Below are 19,094 nucleotides of genomic sequence, written 5' to 3'. Positions count from 1 at the left end.
AAAAGGAAAAATCCATATCCTTCTCAGCTTAGATTTCCTTGAAGTGGTTTCCTTGGATCTCTTACCAGTTCCCCAAGCATTGTCACTACTGCTAGTTCCACCCTGAAAACAAACCCACACTCAGCCTATGTACTTTTGTATTAGAAGAAATCAACACTGAGTTTTCACTCAGGACTGGTTCTAAACTTGTTGCTGTCTGGTGCTCACCTAAGCACTGCTAAATAAAAGGAAATTATAGTTACCCAAGCAGCTCTAATGGTGACAGAGATTCACCTGGATAGGAACTTGCACTTAATTAAACCTTCAGCTTATTTATACAGAGTGACAACTGTAAACTGGTAGAGGATCCTTTTGGATCCCTACATGAAGTCACATTAAAATTGAGCAGAGCCACTTCCTGTGAGAGGCGAGAGACTGATGTCAATCAGTATTGTAACTAAAGGACTACTTTACTGGATCACTAAGTTAACTGCCTGCTTACCTGGCCCTGCTCAATAAGCTCCACTCTCTCCACATGCTCTCTCAATAAGTCCCTCACTGTTTCCCCACCTTCCACAGAACCCTCAGATCAGACAGGGCTCTCTCCCAACCCTCAGGACTCCAGATCGGTACCAGCTCTCTCTCTTTCTCCCAACCTAACTCTGGTATGCTCTCTTCACCTCCTCCAGCACCCTCAACCCCACTGCCTGCTTACCAAGTCGATCTAAAACAATTTATTTCTCTTGAATTGTACAGATCCTGTGCAAATCAAATTCCCTAATTACCGCTCACCAATCACTGACTTGGATGACCAATCCAGCAAAGCATGTTTAATGTCATATGAGATTAATTTTGTCCTTATATCTGCATCCTCTTCTGTCCCTTGCACTCCCTGTGTTTAGGCTTTGCTTTTAGTGTTTTCTTTATTCTTCAAAGGAACAAGCAACTTCCCAAGCAAGACTGAACTTTAAGATTAGTACAAAACCATATTCAATGCTAAAAGAACTCATAATCATGCAGCAATATTAATCTGACAAAAGCTACACTTTTTAAAAAAATTCATCAGTCAGTAACGCCACCTACACACCATCTGTTGTGTCTGTAAGCCTCAGCTATTACATCTCAGGTACATTTCTATGATTGCCCTTCCGAAGGAAAAGTTTGAAAGCTGTTAATGATGTGATGTTAACCTGCCTACACAGATCTAACTATCTTTTGAGTGTTTCTAATGGAACTGGAAAGAACAATGTAATCACGTACAAAACTTACAGGTAATCCATAAAAATAACTTGCAGCTTACTGAGAAAATATTTTCTAGTTTGCAAAGTATAAGCTTTGTACTTGTTACTCATGCGCATTGTTATTGGCGGAGATGGTCAATGAGGTTCTAAAAATTCCGACTTGCAAACTAATATATTGCAAATACTATGCAGCTTGGAATTAGGCCAATCAAAATCATCAAGAATTGCTTTTGATTCACACAACCACACACGCACATGCACACACACACACAATGGGCTTGATTCACTAAACCGTTTCGCACACAATTGCAAATTTTCACGTGCAAATTCGTGATTGCGCCCGGAAATTTACGATTGATCGTAAAAACACTAGTGCGGCCGTGCTATGAGTTATCATGGTTTAGTGAGTCAAGCCCAATTAGTGAACACACATATAGTGCATGCACACATTCTTTATACCACACACCCTATGCATGCATATCATGCATGTATACACACAACACACAGTATATGTACGCACACTATATGCATACATAAACAACACACACACTATGTGCACATCCACCATGCATGCACACATAAACCACACACATTACGAATGCATGTGCGTAAACACACAAACACACCACACATAGTATATGTACACATGCACACACACATGCACACACTATGCATGCACATCATGTGCACACACACACACACACACACACACACACACACACACACACACACACACACACACGAAGCATACACCCTGTCTGCTTTATCTTGAGATGAGCACCTAATTAATCTATTAATGCGGAAAGAAGCTATCACACTAATTAGCATGCTGTCCAGGATAATCTTTCTTAAGTAAGTGATGAATATGCAATGTGTATAAATAGCGCCCTTCACACCAACGCAGACACATTTTGTGGTTCACAGCTGACCATTCCACATTTCCTTAAGCATTAGTTGCAATACCACAATTTCAGCACATTGTAATGACTATGTAGACCACAATTTATAGGCCAGGGGGAGCTAGATGTACTAATTTTCTTGTTATCTCACCTTCACAGATATAAACCTTTGCAACAAGATAATGAGAAAGCAGTAGTTAAAAATACACAAGTCCAGATAAACTCTTAAATTTTGCTTGGGGAACATTGCAAATCTTAGCAAAATAATGGAAATAATGAAAAGAGGTAAAAAAAAAAAAAAAAGTAAGAAATTAAACAAATATATAAATAAGAATACCAGTGAGTAAATAAAAAAAGAGGGGAAACATGTTTGGTTCATCCAGGTTCCAATTTGATTTGGTTGTGCATTTCCTCTTCCCAAAGCAAAAATCGAAATGTTTACAGATACAGAACATTTGTACTCAAAGCGCCAGAGCTGCAGCCACTAGGATGCGCTCTATAGGTAGTAGCAGCATTAGGGAGTCTTGCCCAAGGTCTCCTACTGAATAGGTGCTGACTTACTTAACAGGCAGAGCCCTTAACCATTACACATTCCAGCCTCTACGTTTAATGTTCCCATAACCAGCTAAGGGACCACCACTACTCCCCTTTATAAAGCATCTTAGTGTAAGTGCGGCACATTTCCTATCAATGATGTAGCAACATTCTGATGGTGATAAATAGGAGGAGCATGTCCTGCTTTACCAGAGTCTTAAGATTGATCCTATCTGCCTGTATGAGTGACGAGAGCCTTTGTGGCAGTGGTTATATAACTGCTAAAGGGGCACATATGATTTCATACGGCCCATTGATTTCAGCCATCGATAGATCTATTCTATCGATCATTTCTATCAAGTCTATCGATCGATCTCCAATAGATTTCATTCTGAAATCTTTTGTAAATCTGTTCCTAATGTGTGGCACACATCAAATAGATTCCTGTCAGATTCGACTTGACAGGCATCTGACAGAAATCTATCTGATGGTCGAATCTGCTGCAAATCAAGTGTATGACAAACTTAAGATTGTGACCAAATAAGGGTATTCAGGGACAATTGTTCACTACAAGGTTGCAATCACTATTAATAGTGGCTAAAGTCATGTACACACCTTAGATTGTTCTTATAATAATAATTCCTTTTTTTGTATAGTGCCTTTCTCCTGTCGGACTCAAAGCGCTTGCGAGGCAGCCACTAGAGCGCACTCAGTAGGCAGTAGCAGTGTTAGGGAGACTTGCCCAATGAACTCCTTACTGAATAGGTGCTGGCTTACTGAGTAGGAAGAGCCAGGATTTGAACCCAGGACTCCTACATCAGAGGCAGAGCCCTTAACCATTACACTATCCAGCCACTGATGGAAGGAGAAAGACATTCTGGGCTGCATCTGGTGGGAATCTCACATGTATACAGTAGCCACCGCCCCGCCCCGGTGCATCAGTGAGAGATACAGCTTGCCAGATCATCTCGTCTGAGCACAGACTGACATTATAGCCAATGGCCAGTTTGAGAATTGCTCATTGTTCACTCTAGTGTTGGGCGAACAGTGTTCGCCACCGTTCGGGTTCTGCAGAACATCACCCTGTTCGGGTGATGTTCGAGTTCGGCCGAACACCTGATGGTGTTCGGCCTTTTAGTTCGGGTTCGCCCGAACTGCTCAATGCCCGGCCGAACAGGGCCCCGATTCGGCCGAACAGGGCCCTGTTCGGCCGAATACGGCCCCCCTATGGGGTCGCAGGCATAAGGGGGGAGCATGCCCCGATCGCGCGGGGGGAAATTCCCCCCACCCCTTCCGCTAGCGCTCCTCCCTCTGCCCGCTTCCCCATAAAAAAGTTTGCGTAAAGTTAAATAGTACCGGTGGTGGCTGCTGCAGTGGCTGGCTGGCAGTGGTGTGAGTGAGGAGGAGGAGTCCGAGTAGGACGCGTTGAGGCCGGGCTACTCGGACTCCTCCTCCTCACTCACACCACTGCCAGCCACAGCCAGCCACTGCAGCAGCCACCACCGGTACTATTTAACTTTACGCAAACTTTTTTATGGGGAAGCGGGCAGAGGGGGGAGCGCTAGCGGAGGGGGTGGGGGGAATTTCCGACCCCCCCCCGCGATCGGGGCATGCTCCCCCCTTATGCCTGCGACCCCATAGGGGGGCCGTATTGCGGCATGTTCGGGTCCCCATTGACTTCCATTGAGTTCAGGGTTCGGGCCGAACATGCCGAACATCTGGCCCATGTTCGGCCCGAACCCGAACATCCAGGTGTTCGCCCAACACTAGTTCACTCGCATTCTGCATTTGCCTTTTCCCCCACAATTTTAAAGTGGACAGCTTTCTGCTTTTTCTGCACAACATGTGCATTAATTACAAAGCATACAAATAGCCAAAGAGAATGGAAAATGGCGTGTGGGAAAACGCGATCGCATATGCGTTGTAGAATGAATGCAGAATGGCAGACACCCAGGAAAGGCACAGAAAAACGCATTGTTAAGTGTGCTCCCCGCCTTACTTCTACTCTATCATGCTCTGCACATTGGCCCTAAGGCTAAGCTACAGACACATTTGTATAGAACTTGGGCCCCAAATTGTTGCCCGAGAGATTGGGCCCCAATCCCTGGGGGAAGCAAAAATGTATTACCATATGGTGTTACCATACTGCAAAAACATAAACTGGATACATCAAAAGACAAAATAATATATTTCTGTAATATGTTATTGTCATCTAAATGTAAAATTTTACAATTATTTTTATATAAATATATTTCCTTATGTGACGTTGATAAAAGTAAAGAGTTGGGTAGTGGACCCTATTCAGCGTTTGCACTCAGCAGATGGGCTTAGAATTATACATGCTCAAATTAGGGTCTCGTCACTCATTAAAGCAATTCTGGCTTGTCAATGCTTGGAGGAGTGTGGAATGCCATAACTTAGGATTTATTTGTTTTGGGAAACAAAGAAGTGCCTGCCTGGTGACAATTAAATGGGGAGACATATGATCTTGAAACAAAAGAACACATGGGTGGGATTACTGAATATGAGTTACAGCACTAGCTTAAAACGTCATAGCCTGTGCAAATGTGAGCTTCCAACTTCGTTTTCCTGTCACAAGCAGGCATAGCACATGGAATAAGAGGTTTATTTTTTATAGCAAAAGGGTTACCTTTTCTACATTGCTCACTTAGGAGCCTGCATCTTGTTCATCAATGACAGGCCTATAGGTAGCTGTAAAATCAGCATGTCCATAAAACCACCACCTCAGAAGCAGAGGGACAGTGAAGTGAACAATGTCTTTTCCAGCTGAACTTGTAAAATTTGTTCAATCACCTTGGTGTACAGACTTAGCTGAACTGTACTGCATATGTTGTGAACATATATATTTATATGGCTGCTGGAACGTCACTGCTTGAAACTTTCATACTAAAGCAAGTCTGAAGCGAAAAAAAACTTATGATATAATGAATTGTATGTGTAGTATGGATAATGAATAGAACAGTAGTAGCAAAGAAAGGAGTCTCATATTATTTTATTTTCAGTTATATAGCTTTTTTTTTAATAACATTGCATCATACTGTCACAGTTGCAGAAATAATGACCCTTTGAAGTTTCCTGCAGTAATACCTTATTTCAAAGTGTTCCTCACTGTTTCTTGGCTGTTTAAAGGGACTCCGAGCTGACACCTGGCGAATTTTGAATTAAAAACAAAATCTGAAGTTACCTGGGGCTTTCTCCAGCCCACCGTAGGTCGGGAGGTCCCTCGGCGCCCTTCTGGCTCCTCTCCCGGTCCTTCCGCAGAAATGACACTCAGTGTCTCCCGGCGCCACCGAAACCGAGTGTCGGGCTCCCTCTTCCTGAAAGATGACGTTAGTCGTCATCGTGCCGGCCGCCCCACATCATTAAACCGTGCATGCGCAGTACTGTCACGCCGGCATGATGACGACTAACGTCATCTTTCAGGAAGAGGGAGCCCGACACTCGGTTCTGGTGCCGTCGGGTGTCATTTCTGTGGAGGGACCGTGAGAGGAGCCAGAAGGGCACCGAGGGACCTCCCGACCTACGGTGGGCTGGAGAAAGCCCAAGGTAACTTCAGATTTTGTTTTTAATCACTGCTCGGAGTCCCTTTAAGTGCTTCATAAAACTGGACTATATTTGAACCAGTAGGTCAAATAGCTCAGAGAAGCTCTTTTGCATAGATAACAACTGAAGTTTTTTTTTTAACTCTTCCTCTACTGAAAAACAATATCAGATTTATTTTTCTTTGCTACTAATGTTCTATTATTTAGCTTACAATTCATTATCTCATAAGTTTATTTTCGCTTCAGGTTTGCTTTAAGTATACCTTGTTTTAAGAAACCCTATGATGATTACACGTTGCTGTATTGTATAAGGATAAGCACAAGCAAGTTTCACAAGCAAGTCCATGTTTCATTTATCAGCAGTTCGACTGAACAGATCAAAAATGGGAACATAAGGCCTTTACTGAACTAGGCACGATTTTAATGTAAAATAACAAGAAACATCTTTATGGAAATATGACTTAAAGCGGAATATAACCCTGCATTTCAACTTTGCTCTAAAACATTATTTACAGTATATTATATGCAACCAGCATTTTTTTACTAGACCAGCATTGGAAGGGTTACACAGTGCTTTAAAGTTCCTGGAGATTTCTGCAGATGCATCCGAAGCTGACATAGATATATTTTGTTTACATAAATGTATCTAAGTGTTGAATGTGACTCATCTCTCTGACTGAGAAGGAGCTTGGAGGACAGCCAAAGAGTGTGTAACATTTATCAATAGATACATATAACTAAATAGAATGTATCTATCTGAACTTCTGCATATCTCTCCACGGAACTTTAAACCTCTGTGTTTAACCCTTTCAATACTGGTCTAGTAAAAAAAAAAATGCTTTTTGCATATAATATGCTGTAAATAATATTTTAGAGCAAAGTTGAAATGCAGGGTTATATTCCGCTTTAATATGTGGGGGTGAGTATTCTCGATCATATGGCAAATTTAGACTTAATCCTAGTCATAGATAGGTCAGTGCGGTTTACAATTCATCACTTCTGTTAACCTACTTTTCCCATGGGAATGACAGGTGGCCATAAGGAGTTGTTTTTACAGGAAATAGAGTTTTAGAGCTAGATGACAATATTTCAGCATTTTAGAACATTTCTTTTCACGGAAAGCTATATGCCAATGATATAACATGAATAAGCTTCAACAGTAAAAGAAAAAGGAAAAGAGTAAAAGTTAACTAAAAAGAATCAGGTAAAGTTGGCCAACCTATCTATGGCTGACTTCAACAGGTTGTTGTCTTTGTGAACTCTTTCATAGGCATCGATATGTTTGGCAATAGGCAAGTTTATACAGTGTAAAGTCAGTTCTCTCCTCATGCATTCAACTTATTTTAAAGGAAAATTCAGATTGTAAACTCTCCTAATAATGTTATAAGCAAGGAGTTCTTGAATAGTGTAATAATTATGTCATGAGACAAGCATCTAAAGTTGTACATAAAAATGCAACTAAAAAGGGCTGAGATTTATCATGATGAACACATCAAATTACTTTATGAAGAATGGTATCGGAGGTAAAAACAAAGTAAGGGCTCGTTTCCACTATAGCGAATCCGCATGCAGGCACTGCATGCGGATTCGCATAGGCAATACAAGTGGATGGGATTGTTTCCACTTGTGCGTCGTGCGGGTGCGTTTCGGCGTGCGGGAAAAATCTGCACGACAGGGTCGTCAGATTTCGCGTGCGGCAGGAATGCGGGCGAATCACATGCGGCTTTGTCATGCGGATTTCCCCGCGATTTTGCATGCGATTTCGCATGTAAAGCAATGGAGCTTTACACAGGCAGTGACATGGTTAAATTCGCCTGGCTCCTTGCCATGCGAAATCGCATGCGAAATCGCGGGTAAATCCGCATGCGGAAACGCAGCCGCATGCGATTTCTTCTGCGGTGGAATCCAGGCGATTCCGCACCGCTACAGTGGAAACGAGCCCTAAGAGTTACATTAGGAAAAAGCAGCTTATGATTTGATAAGACTACTGACCTGGTCTGGGATCCTGTAGGCCGGGTCTGGGAAACTCTGTAATAAAACACAGTTGTAGATTGGTTATACATTAGATACCAGAATCACAGAACTGCTGGACATATATTAAATGAAGATGCATTTTTTAGTATCTAACAAATCTGACAGGTCTTGATCCAGGCCATCTCCTCATGGGGGATTCTCAAAGCTTCCTTTATTTTCAAAAGCACGTACAGAACCGTTGTTGCTCACTCCAACTGCCAAAATAGTGTGCACTCAGGCAGGGTGGCTGGTCAGCATTTTATACAGATCAATTTCAGGAACTGCTTTTGTAAAGAATAAAGAAAATGCTGAAAGGTACACACATAGGAGGACTGTTGTCTGTCAGGGGTCAGGATCAATCCCTCGGCCAACAGTTCAGCACCCCATGCTGGAGTCAGCGGAAACTTCTATGCACAAGTACAACATAGAAGGGAATGATGGAACTGGCATTTTTCTAAAGCAGTAATATTGCAAATACAATTGTATAGAAATATGTTAAGAGCATTTGTACCAAATACCAAATCTCATGTGTATTTGTACAGCACCAAATCTAGCTGAGTTTCTGTAAATCACTGAATCTCAGTAAATCCCTTTATGACACTGAACCTTGGTGAATCTCTGTAAAGCAATAAATCTCAGTGAATTCACATACAGTACCAAATCTCAGTGAACCATTGTAAACACATTTTGCACTGAAAGTTTGTGTAAAAGAAAACTTTAACATTGGACCTTATCCAGTTCACTTTTTCTTCTAAGTTTTCTCATAGGAGATATTTTTTTATCTTCTGTTTAAATAACTTTTTTAGCACTCTGCCATTGAAAAAGTACCAAAAATTAGATGAAAAGTACTGCCAAAATTATTCTGAGCATTTCCTTGCTTGCTGATGGTTTATGAGGCATTGTATGATAAGATGTGAAAATATAACCTAGGAGAAAATATAAGAGAAAGAGTGAATTCAATAAGGGCCATTTATGACCCATATACAATTTCCCTTTTCTCCTTAGTTTTCTTCAAGTTGATATTTCACACTCAATAAAATGCTGTTTTAAACCCCCAGTAAGCAATAAAATACACAAAATCAATTTGATAGTTCTTTTTCTTCTATTTTTTCTACTTTTTTTAATTGTAAAATGCAGAAAAGTTATTTTTAAGAATAACCAAAGTGAGAGGGATATGGAAGTGGTCATATGTATTTACTTTTAAGCAATAGCAGTTGCCTGGCTATCCTGCTGATCCTCTGCTTCTAATATTTTAGCCATAGACCATGAACAAGCATATGCACATCTGGTGTTTCTGACATTGTCAGATCTGCTGCATGTTTTTTTTTCTGGTGTTATTCAGATACTACTGCAGCCAAATACATCAGCAGGACCGCCAGGCATCTGGTATTGTTTAAAAGGAAATAAATATGGCAGCCACCACATACCTCTCATTACAGTTGTCCTTTAAAGAGAAGATGAAAAAAATTAGTACCTAGGAGAAATCTTAGGAAAAAAAATGAATTGCATATGGACCACTGTGTGTTATTGCTTTTGCTTACATTGTAGCATCCTTGATACGTATCTTGCATTATTTTATGAAAATCAAACAAAATGAGCTATGTGGTAGATTGGGTAATTTGAAATGGGTGTTGGGTAATTCGAAATGGGTGTATATTAAAGCTACAGCTTTTAACTGTAATTTCTCATTCTGGCACTTAATATTTCTGGCAACCTTTCACCCAATGTTTCCAAATCATTGATTTTAACCCCATTATTTGCCATGCACACAATTAGAAGTCTTGCATATAACTTTGATGTACCCCTCTCTAAACCAACCACAGAAGCTTTACACACTGCCGTTCTGTAGTTGTAATTACCACACTCCGTCTAGTGATTGGAAAGTAGAAAGAGCATAGTGAAGACAGTATTATTGTGTGTGGAGTACAAGTGTTCACCTTTGCTTGTGTTGTTCCAGCCCACTTTTTTCCTGCCACACACCATTGTTGTGTAGGAAAACTACTACAGTGGAGCATGCTACTGTTTTCCAAAGTTTTACAAAAATGGAACCTGCTTTATTAATACAGGAAAACAAAAACACCATTTATAATAATAGGTTTCATTTTATAGACCAGTTATTATTATGCCTGAATGGCTGGTAACAAGAGATTTTCTTTGTTGAAACCACTTACATTAGGAGGTGTAGTACATTTTCAATAAATCATAAGCATTAGATTTAATTTCTATTAATTGTGTACAGTCAGAAAAAAAGATGATTTTTAATTGTGACATGCACCTGAGCATTACACATCCCATTATTTATATATTAAACTCGTACTAAATGATAGAATTAAATTAAATAGAATAGAGCTGTTCACCTACAGTTATATGCCAACAAATTTGCTTCACACATAGAAGGTAATGACACTAAGCTAAATCACTGTGGAGAGGTAACAAAGGCAGTTGCCCAGGGCAACATTTCTCTGGTGTTATTACTGCTTTCCTCGGGATGATTTTTTTCACCTGTTCATACCAAACCATTTCTCATTTTGTTCGATGGACCAGAAGCCAAACAAACACATACAGTCTGAAGAGATGCCTAGGGGAGTTTACCTCTGAAATCCATATTATTATTATTGATTTATAAAGCGCCAACATATTCCACTGTACTGGATATGTCCGAGTTCTAACTATAGTATATGCTTTAGACATCAGTAATAGATAATATTTTACTGCACCTAAACATAACCCTATTCTCCCACTGATCCCTCCCACAGTCGACACCTAACCTTAACCAGCCCCCCACGGCTAACCATAACCAGCCCCCAAGGCTAACCTTAACCCCCCACACAGCTAACCCTAACCAGTTCCCCCATGGCTACCCCTAACCAGTTCCCCCATGGCAAGCCTTAAGCATCCAACACGGATAACCTTAACCCCCTCCCGTGCGCAGCTAACCTTAATCACCCTCCCCCACCATTTGGCCCTCCGAAAACCCCAGGAATTTTTTGGCACCCCCATGGGAGCTTATAGAAACAACAGCTATGGAGGGAAATTTGGTTGCCAGGGCTGGCACATAGCAAAATACGGCCACAAAAAGAGGTCCCTTGGGCATTGTGGGCAGCCCCCCCATAGTTGTTATTTCTATGGCCGTGTATGGCATTGCCTATAGCTGTGCCCAAACTTCCGCTGAATGTGGGTAACCAAATTCCCTGCTGCCGACACAACCACTTATGCCCTATAGGATAACAACTAGCATTTGGGAATGTTTAGTACTGTAAGTAAGGGTGACTGCTTTATGTCTTAAAATAAACCTGTTTTATGTTGCACAGAGGCAGCACCAGATATGCAACTGTTCAGCGTTAGCAAAATTAAATCACTAATTAAGCTTTTTAAAGTGTCATTCTCCAGATGCCTTCAAGAGAAAGAAATGTGGGAAGCCTTACTGAATGAAAATACGCGTAACAAGCAAATGCTTTGGAGTTGATTTTCATGAGTGAGTGATGATAAGTTAGATCTTTGAAATTTCTGTCTTGGAGGCCTTTAATTGCTCAGAAACACCAGGGGGCTGACACATGACATCAAAGTTATCAAGGAAATTCTTCATTCTTTTCTGGAGTTCAGTGAGAGCTGCAGTATAATTTTACATAGGTAGAAAGCGCTGCACAGTAACTACAAGTTCAACACCATCCTGAAAGGTTCCACAGTTATCCTGCTGAGGATATACTGATGGAGAATAGAAAACTTTTGTTACAATAAGTAGGTCATCTCTTGTTAAATGTTATGAATATAAAAAAAGCACTTATTAAGCCGTACTACAGTACAAACATTGCCAAGCCTATAACTGTAGCTGAATACAATAAGATCTACTTCTAAATAATATATGATAGTATTTTTCACTCCATAAGATGCACCCCCCACCAAAACAAACAAACAACAACAAAAAATAAAGGGGGGGTATCTGTACATCTTATGGAACAAATATAAAGTAGTGCCGGCGCCATATCTCTCCAAAAATCTGTTTTCCACCCTCCTCCAAGTCAATAGTGATGCGTCCACAGGCCCTGCAGAGTATGGCTACAGGGTGTTATAATTTAAGTAGGCCTCAGTTATTTGGACTGAGTTAGTCAAAAAGGCTTGGGGTGCAGACCTGCCCTTTAAGGGGATTTTCTCTTAGAGAGAAAATCTACAGTTCTGTCAGCAGAACTAGGACATACCAAGAAGCTGTTCTATGGACAAGGCCACAGGTCTCACTGACCTCAACATGTACACCACAAGAACAGTAAACATAGGCCATATTTACAAAATACCAAATTCTTGTATGTAAGTGAAAAGTGATTAAAAAAAAGTGATTAAATATTAATCGAGTAGGTGTGTATTATGACACCACGAGGAGTCTAAGCCAATAGTCGGGCCTGGGGGATAGCTAAGATGAGGTCACATTTAACTCTTTCCTGGTCAGTATTAAAGGGCCGGGTGGGCGAACGGAGCTCACTCTGCTTCCTACTTTCCTGCTATTTATATGCTGACTGGAACCTCTAAGTATTTCCATTCTATACGTAATCTGATATGATGTATGCTGTACATAGGTAGTCTAGAAGATGTAACGTAGTCTAGAAAGAAGGTAACTGACTAACATTCAGGAGGAAGGTTAGTCAAGAGCTGTAACGCCAAGAACTTAAACAGAAGAAGTTGCTTTGCTAGGATATGATGAACTATATCTGTATTTCTGCTTCCTGAATAAATAACTTGTACATTGAAGAAGCCTGAGAACGGTCTATCTCCAATAATGCTTGCTGTGTTGAGAGTCAAGGTATCTCACAGTCTGTGAGGCGCAACTATAAGAAGTTGCTGGTGTCGAAGCAAAAAGGTGATTTATAACACAGGGGAGCATACTCACGTGTCTGACCCTCCGTTTTGGGACTCTGCCCTTGTCACACAGTCTAATCATCATAGCCAACAATACACAGAAAGCGTAATGTGACTAAATCAAACCAGATGGAGAAATACAGGAAAAAAACAGCTACTAAGCTCCACCCCCTCAGTCACTATTGGTGTATTCAAATAATAAATCATACCCCTCCCTGCCAAAAGTAAACAAACTGCTGAACTAGCATGGCTGTGATCTGATCAAAGGATGCAATGCAGTTCCCAGTTTCCCCTTAGTCTGAACAGCGCCACAAAATATGTAGGTGCTTTATATATTAGTAATAAATACCTCCTGTGGTTTGTTGAGCTAAAGGAGAGTTCTCATTATGGTCCGTGGTAAGGAGAATGGTGATTGTGGAGCCCTCAGACAGAGCACTCAATGAAGTGAATTACATTTCTGAGGAAAGCTTTATTTTACAAAAAAAAATGTGTCAATTTTACTAGTCACTGAATTGACTGTTACTCGTTTCCAGTTTGTGAAAAGTATAATTATTTCTGAAACACATTGTCAGCCACCAGACAATACCTCAAGAGCAAATGCAATAGCTTTAACACTTCAACATGGATTTATGCATTGTAAATATATATAGAGACACACAACAATATTTGTACAAATGGAACTGAGTGGACACTACAGTAAGATTACCTACTGCTTGCTATACACATACGTGGCGAGCCTGAACAAGGAGAAAAGTTGAAGTGCAATCACAAATTTGCAAAGAGAAAACCACCCCTGCACTGGACATACATACAGTCCAAGATGACTGCATGGATATCCACTAAGCATATCAATGTAAAATTAATGTAATTAATTTCATAATTAAAGAAAGTTACATTAAAGCTGGCAGCTGACATGTACAGCACATGAATTTAGAGGATAATCTGGCCCTGACTGTGGTGCAGCCAAATGAGCCAGTCAAACAGCAAGTCAAATACAGCCGGTGTCCTAAAAAGTATATAGGAGTCAAAATACTTTCATCTGACAGAAAAAACACTGCTGAGAACAAAGGATCATTACTAATGTTTGTTTTAAAGTTGAAAAAAGCAGATTCTATATTAGATTATCATGGCTGTTGTTTAGAATTTAACCTTAAAAGTGAAGCCCTTAAGCTATGTACCCACCTGGCGATTTTACCAATGACCGGCGATTTTTACAAGACATTGCGAGGTGGGTGCAGGCGCAGGATTGCAAACGTCGCTTAGCGTTGCGTGATGACAAAAGACCGACACAGCAGATCGGATCTTTAAGACCCCTGACAACACTGTGCAATGTACCGTGATTGCTGGAAGTCTCGCTCGCGACGCTGTGTATGTCACGTGACCTCATGCTTAACCTGTCGACGGAAAGAGGCGTCGCTAGCGACTGTCATCAAGGGTTCATGGCTTTAAACTAAAAATAAAAATATGAGACTCAGTTCTATGTTAGTAGTAAAACACATACAATAAATAATCTCATAAATGTTATTTTCTGTTCAGGTTTGCTTTAATTCAAGTGGCTTTGGTCTCTTTAAATTAACCAGTCATATTCCACCTTCTTATGATTCTGCAATAATAAACAGAAACATGTGTTCTCTGATGCTAAAGGTTGTAGCAGTTTGCACATTGTTACAGCACTATACAAAGCCTTTATATAAAAGTCTGAAAGCTGTTTAACTCTTTATTTATTATAAATATGATGACTACCTTGCGTTCTCAAGTAGTGTAGCAAAGTGTGCCTTGAGTACATTTTAAACTGTAGGCAGTTACTTTACGTACGTATGTCCAAATACCGGTACATGCTGCATGCATGTGAACTTTTTGGTTTGCCTTCAGCTTGATTGTCTGACTTAGGGCTGGTTCAGACGGACGTTTGGAGGCGTTGCGTTTGCTGGCGTCGCGTTCAGCAGCGTTCGTGTGCGTTTGGATGCGGTCGCGTTTTTTCTTCCCCTAGGGGGACATTAGCCGTCGCGGTTAACCTCCCCTGAAAGCTACATGTAGCTTCCAGGGGCTCCTTGAACGCCAGAGAAAATCGGGACCCAAACGCCGCGTTTGTGTAAACGCGCTTGAAAGCTTGGTACAAACGCTCCCATTCACTTGAATGGGAGCGTTTAACACCAAGCCCTGAACGCTGGCTGTAAATGCTCTGCAAACGTCCGTCTGAACCAGCGCTAAATCAGCTCTTTGAAGATTAATCCTGACAGAGATGTATGGAACAAACATGTCAAGAAGAATAGGCTTATGTTGGAAGTGGACAATTAGAGGCCTAGCATCTCTTTACATTTAATTCTCTATCAGTGAAAGCAGTATTAGTAAAATGGTCTAGTCTCCTGTGGGAGATAAGGACTTGCCTTTCCTGTCTGAAAATATTGATTGAGGAGGACAGTGGCAGTAGCTAGGCTACTTTTTTTAGTGACAGAGGAGTTAATGATTTAGCGATTAATTTGAGGATAAACCTGGCCTTACCTTCTGTATTGGATTGCAATGTGAACAGTACCACGTTTGACCTTGTCAAATTAGCAGAAGCCTTAAAGTCTATGGAAGCAGCTGCCTGCTAAATATTGATGACCGCTGTCTGGGAGAGTAGTGGGAAAGTACACACAAATAACACAGCTAGATAGATGCAGCATTTGAAAATAAGACAAGCGAATACTGCACCACTTATAAATACAGAAATAGGCAGAACCATAGGAATGTGTAAAGGTATTCTAGCTATAGGGCTGTACATTGCTATACATTCTGAGTTACTGGGAATTTCTACAATGTATCATTCATGGCCTGATTTACAAAGAAAAGGCAACATGCTGTAAAAACGATATACCATTGTATACATCATATAATGCCTTGCAATGTATTTGATGGTGTGGTGACAGTTTTGAAACGGTGATTAAAAACAATGGTGCATGAGCCAGCCTGGGGCCCCGGGAACTCTCACTGCCCGGGGCCCCAGAACCAGCATCTAACACCATATGTGAGCGCAGCCAAAACCTTGGAGCTGCCACCTCCAAGGCCTGTCTCCTACTGCTCTAAAACTTACCAAACACACAATTGGAGAAACTCACTCCCAAACAGTTCTCTGCTGCTTTATAAGGCCTGCAGGCTGCTTATAAGCCAATGAGAAGTGCACACATAATACACCTAGCTTGCAGTGATAATCAAGCAGAAGCTGAGCAAGTCAGCCAATTAGTTGGAGAGGGCTTCAGTTGCATATAGACAATGGCTATATGACCAGCAGGGGGCACCAGCGTGCAGGATATTCCCTCTCATCTGCCCTCCTCCTAACTAAACTGCATGGGATACTACAATAATTAAAAACAATGGTGCATGAGCCAGCTAGGTGTATTATGTGTGCACTTCTCATTAGCTTATAAGCAGCCTGCAGGCTTTATAAAGCAGCAGAGAACTGTTTGGGAGTGAGTTTCTCAAATTGTGTGTTTGGTAAGTTTTAGAGCAGTAGGAGACAGGCCTTGGAGGTGGCAGCTCCAAGGTTTTGGCTGCGCTCACATATGGTGTTAGATGCTGGTTCTGGGGCCCGGGCAGTGAGAGTTCCCGGGGCCCCAGGCTGGCTCATGCACCATTGTTTTTAATTATTGTAGTATCCCATGCAGTTTAGTTAGGAGGGGGGCAGATGAGAGGGAATATCCTGCACGCTGGTGCCCCCTGCTGGTCATATAGCCATTGTCTATATGCAACTGAAGCCCTCTCCAACTAATTGGCTGACTTGCTCAGCTTCTGCTTGATTATCACTGCAAGCTAGGTGTATTATGTGTGCACTTCTCATTGGCTTATAAGCAGCCTGCAGGCTTTATAAAGCAGCAGAGAACTGTTTGGGAGTGAGTTTCTCCAATTGTGTGTTTGGTAAGTTTTGAAACGGTGATCATAAACTTTGTGCCTATCGTCTGTCCTTTTTTTTTGTTTGTTTGGTTGTTGTTGTTTTTTGTTTGTTTTGTTTTTAATCATAATGCATAAAGGACATCTGAGGTGAAAATAAACTGAAGAAAAAAAAACAATTGTATCCATCCTCCTTCTCCTAAAAGTGATTTTTTTTTTTACATATCCCACAGTTTTATTTTAAATTAAAACTACTTTTTAAGTTTTTACTGTTTCATTGTCTCTGCTCAATAACACCTTCACTGAAGTATGCCACAGCTCAAATCTATGAACAATTGAGCCTATTTATCTCGTTCCTGCTCTCAGAAGCTATTTACTGACAGGAAAGTATTTTATGGCTGTAATTACCTATAAGTGACAGTTATGCTATAGCCTGACCCAGTCCAACCCAGACAGAAACTGTCACTTCCATACCTGGTGTTTAACTCTTTCAAGCAGAGAAAGAAAAAAAGGAACACAGCCTAGTTATCCGTGTGTTTGGCACTGTACATACACATGTCTATCTCATCATGCCACATGTCACCTCATTTGTCCTTTGTAGTTTATAAACATGCAGTTTATAAAAAAAAAAATGTTATCCAGGTTAAAAAGGTATCTTAAGCGGAAAACAATTGGATTTCCAGGACAATATTATGCTTTGTAAAGAGCCTGGCTGTATGTTAACAGTATTATATTTGTATAAAATGTGTTGACGCCTCTCGTAGTTTGGGCTGGGAAGGTGTATCTGAACTGGTTATCATTGTTTGCATCATTTATAGACTTATTGTAACTGTTTCAATACTTTTTTAAAGAATTCCTTGAAAGCAGTGGAAACATTTTTTCCATGGGAAAACCTCAGGAATAGATCTGGGGAACATTAAAAATAACATTGGTTAAGATAAACAAGCAATATTACAGAATAGTATGCAGTATAAATAGTATGCAGTATAAAGAAAACTTATTTAGACAAAAAGCAACATTGGTTGGTTGGTTATTGGTGCCTGCAAAACAAATGAAAATAGGCTACAGTCCTATACACCAGAATGGGGGGGAAGCAGAAGGTTCCTTCCCTGTGGCACAAAAATGACCAGAAACAACCTTACTGGAATGTAACCTTTACTACATGTACAGTTAAATCAGGATATTCGCTCCAAATCTCACTTTTCTGTTCAAATGTGTTCATAATGGATGTTCAATGGAAAGAACATTTGCTTACTGTAAAACTGAAGGAAGTGGTCTTTTCACTGTAATAAGAGTTGAAGTAACAGTATTGTACATTTTTTTTTAAACTCGAGCTGTTCAGTAGAACACTGCACTCTTTATGAAGTAATATGCAAAGGTTAGTTTCCCTTTCCTGTTTCAGACTGTCTAAAGACATTACATCCATCGTTTTTCCATTATATAATGGGACACGCTCCTGCGTAATGTACAATAATATGAAACATATTTATTCTGTGTATTAATGCTAAGCAGAAGCTGGATGTAATAGCTTCCACCATTTTTTGAAAGCAGATTTTTCTTCTACTCTGTTTAAAATATTTCTCATGAAAATAGCATATGCTACCGATAGCCACCTATCATATTTTGCTTATCTGAAGCTTTTATTAAAGTATGCTTAAGAAACGTTTTTTTTTTACAAATAAAAGCTATGACTGCCTTCCCCTCTCGAATGCTGCATATGTTTGTTTTGTTTTTTTGCATTTTAAGTTTCTTTTAGGAGATATTGATCTATTTCACTGTGAACATTCCCACCAAGTTCTTGGCAGAAATGAAACAGACGGCAGCGGCGTTTGACCTTGATATGACCCACTAATGTCAATACACTCCTGTGGGCAGAGGTAGAGGTAACCATTTAGTGTCTGGAGCAGCTGTTAAATTTCACTTACAACTATTACGTGTGCAGGTAATACAATTTGCAGAATTGTAAAGGGCAAGATGGCCTCATGAGTAGGAGACAACAGATGTTCTTGCTAGCATTGTCTCATTACAACTGTGCACTACTAAAACAACATTTAGGCATACAAAATATACATTTATAAGAAACATGTACACATTGCCTAAATTCTAATTGTTTCACATTTATTATCTTTTTGATAATGCAACCTGTCTAG

The 19,094-nt window shown here is 40.5% G+C and overlaps 1 protein-coding gene across 4 annotated transcripts in view; it reads right to left on the bottom strand.

The window, feature by feature from the left end:
• UNC5C (unc-5 netrin receptor C) overlaps positions 1-19,094 on the bottom strand; it is a 534,770-nt gene that overhangs the window by 410,131 nt on the left and 105,545 nt on the right. For all 4 annotated transcript variants that reach the window (XM_068232277.1, XM_068232283.1, XM_068232291.1 and 1 more), the window contains exon 2: positions 8,209-8,244. In XM_068232277.1, the coding sequence (XP_068088378.1) occupies positions 8,209-8,244 (36 nt within the window). The remainder of the gene's footprint in view (positions 1-8,208; positions 8,245-19,094) is intronic.

The sequence above is a fragment of the Hyperolius riggenbachi genome, chromosome 1 (assembly GCF_040937935.1).
Source record: "Hyperolius riggenbachi isolate aHypRig1 chromosome 1, aHypRig1.pri, whole genome shotgun sequence".
In the NCBI taxonomy this organism is placed as follows: domain Eukaryota; kingdom Metazoa; phylum Chordata; class Amphibia; order Anura; family Hyperoliidae; genus Hyperolius; species Hyperolius riggenbachi.
Note: the sequence above shows the minus strand (reverse complement) of the source record. Positions and strands in the feature narration are given on the sequence as shown.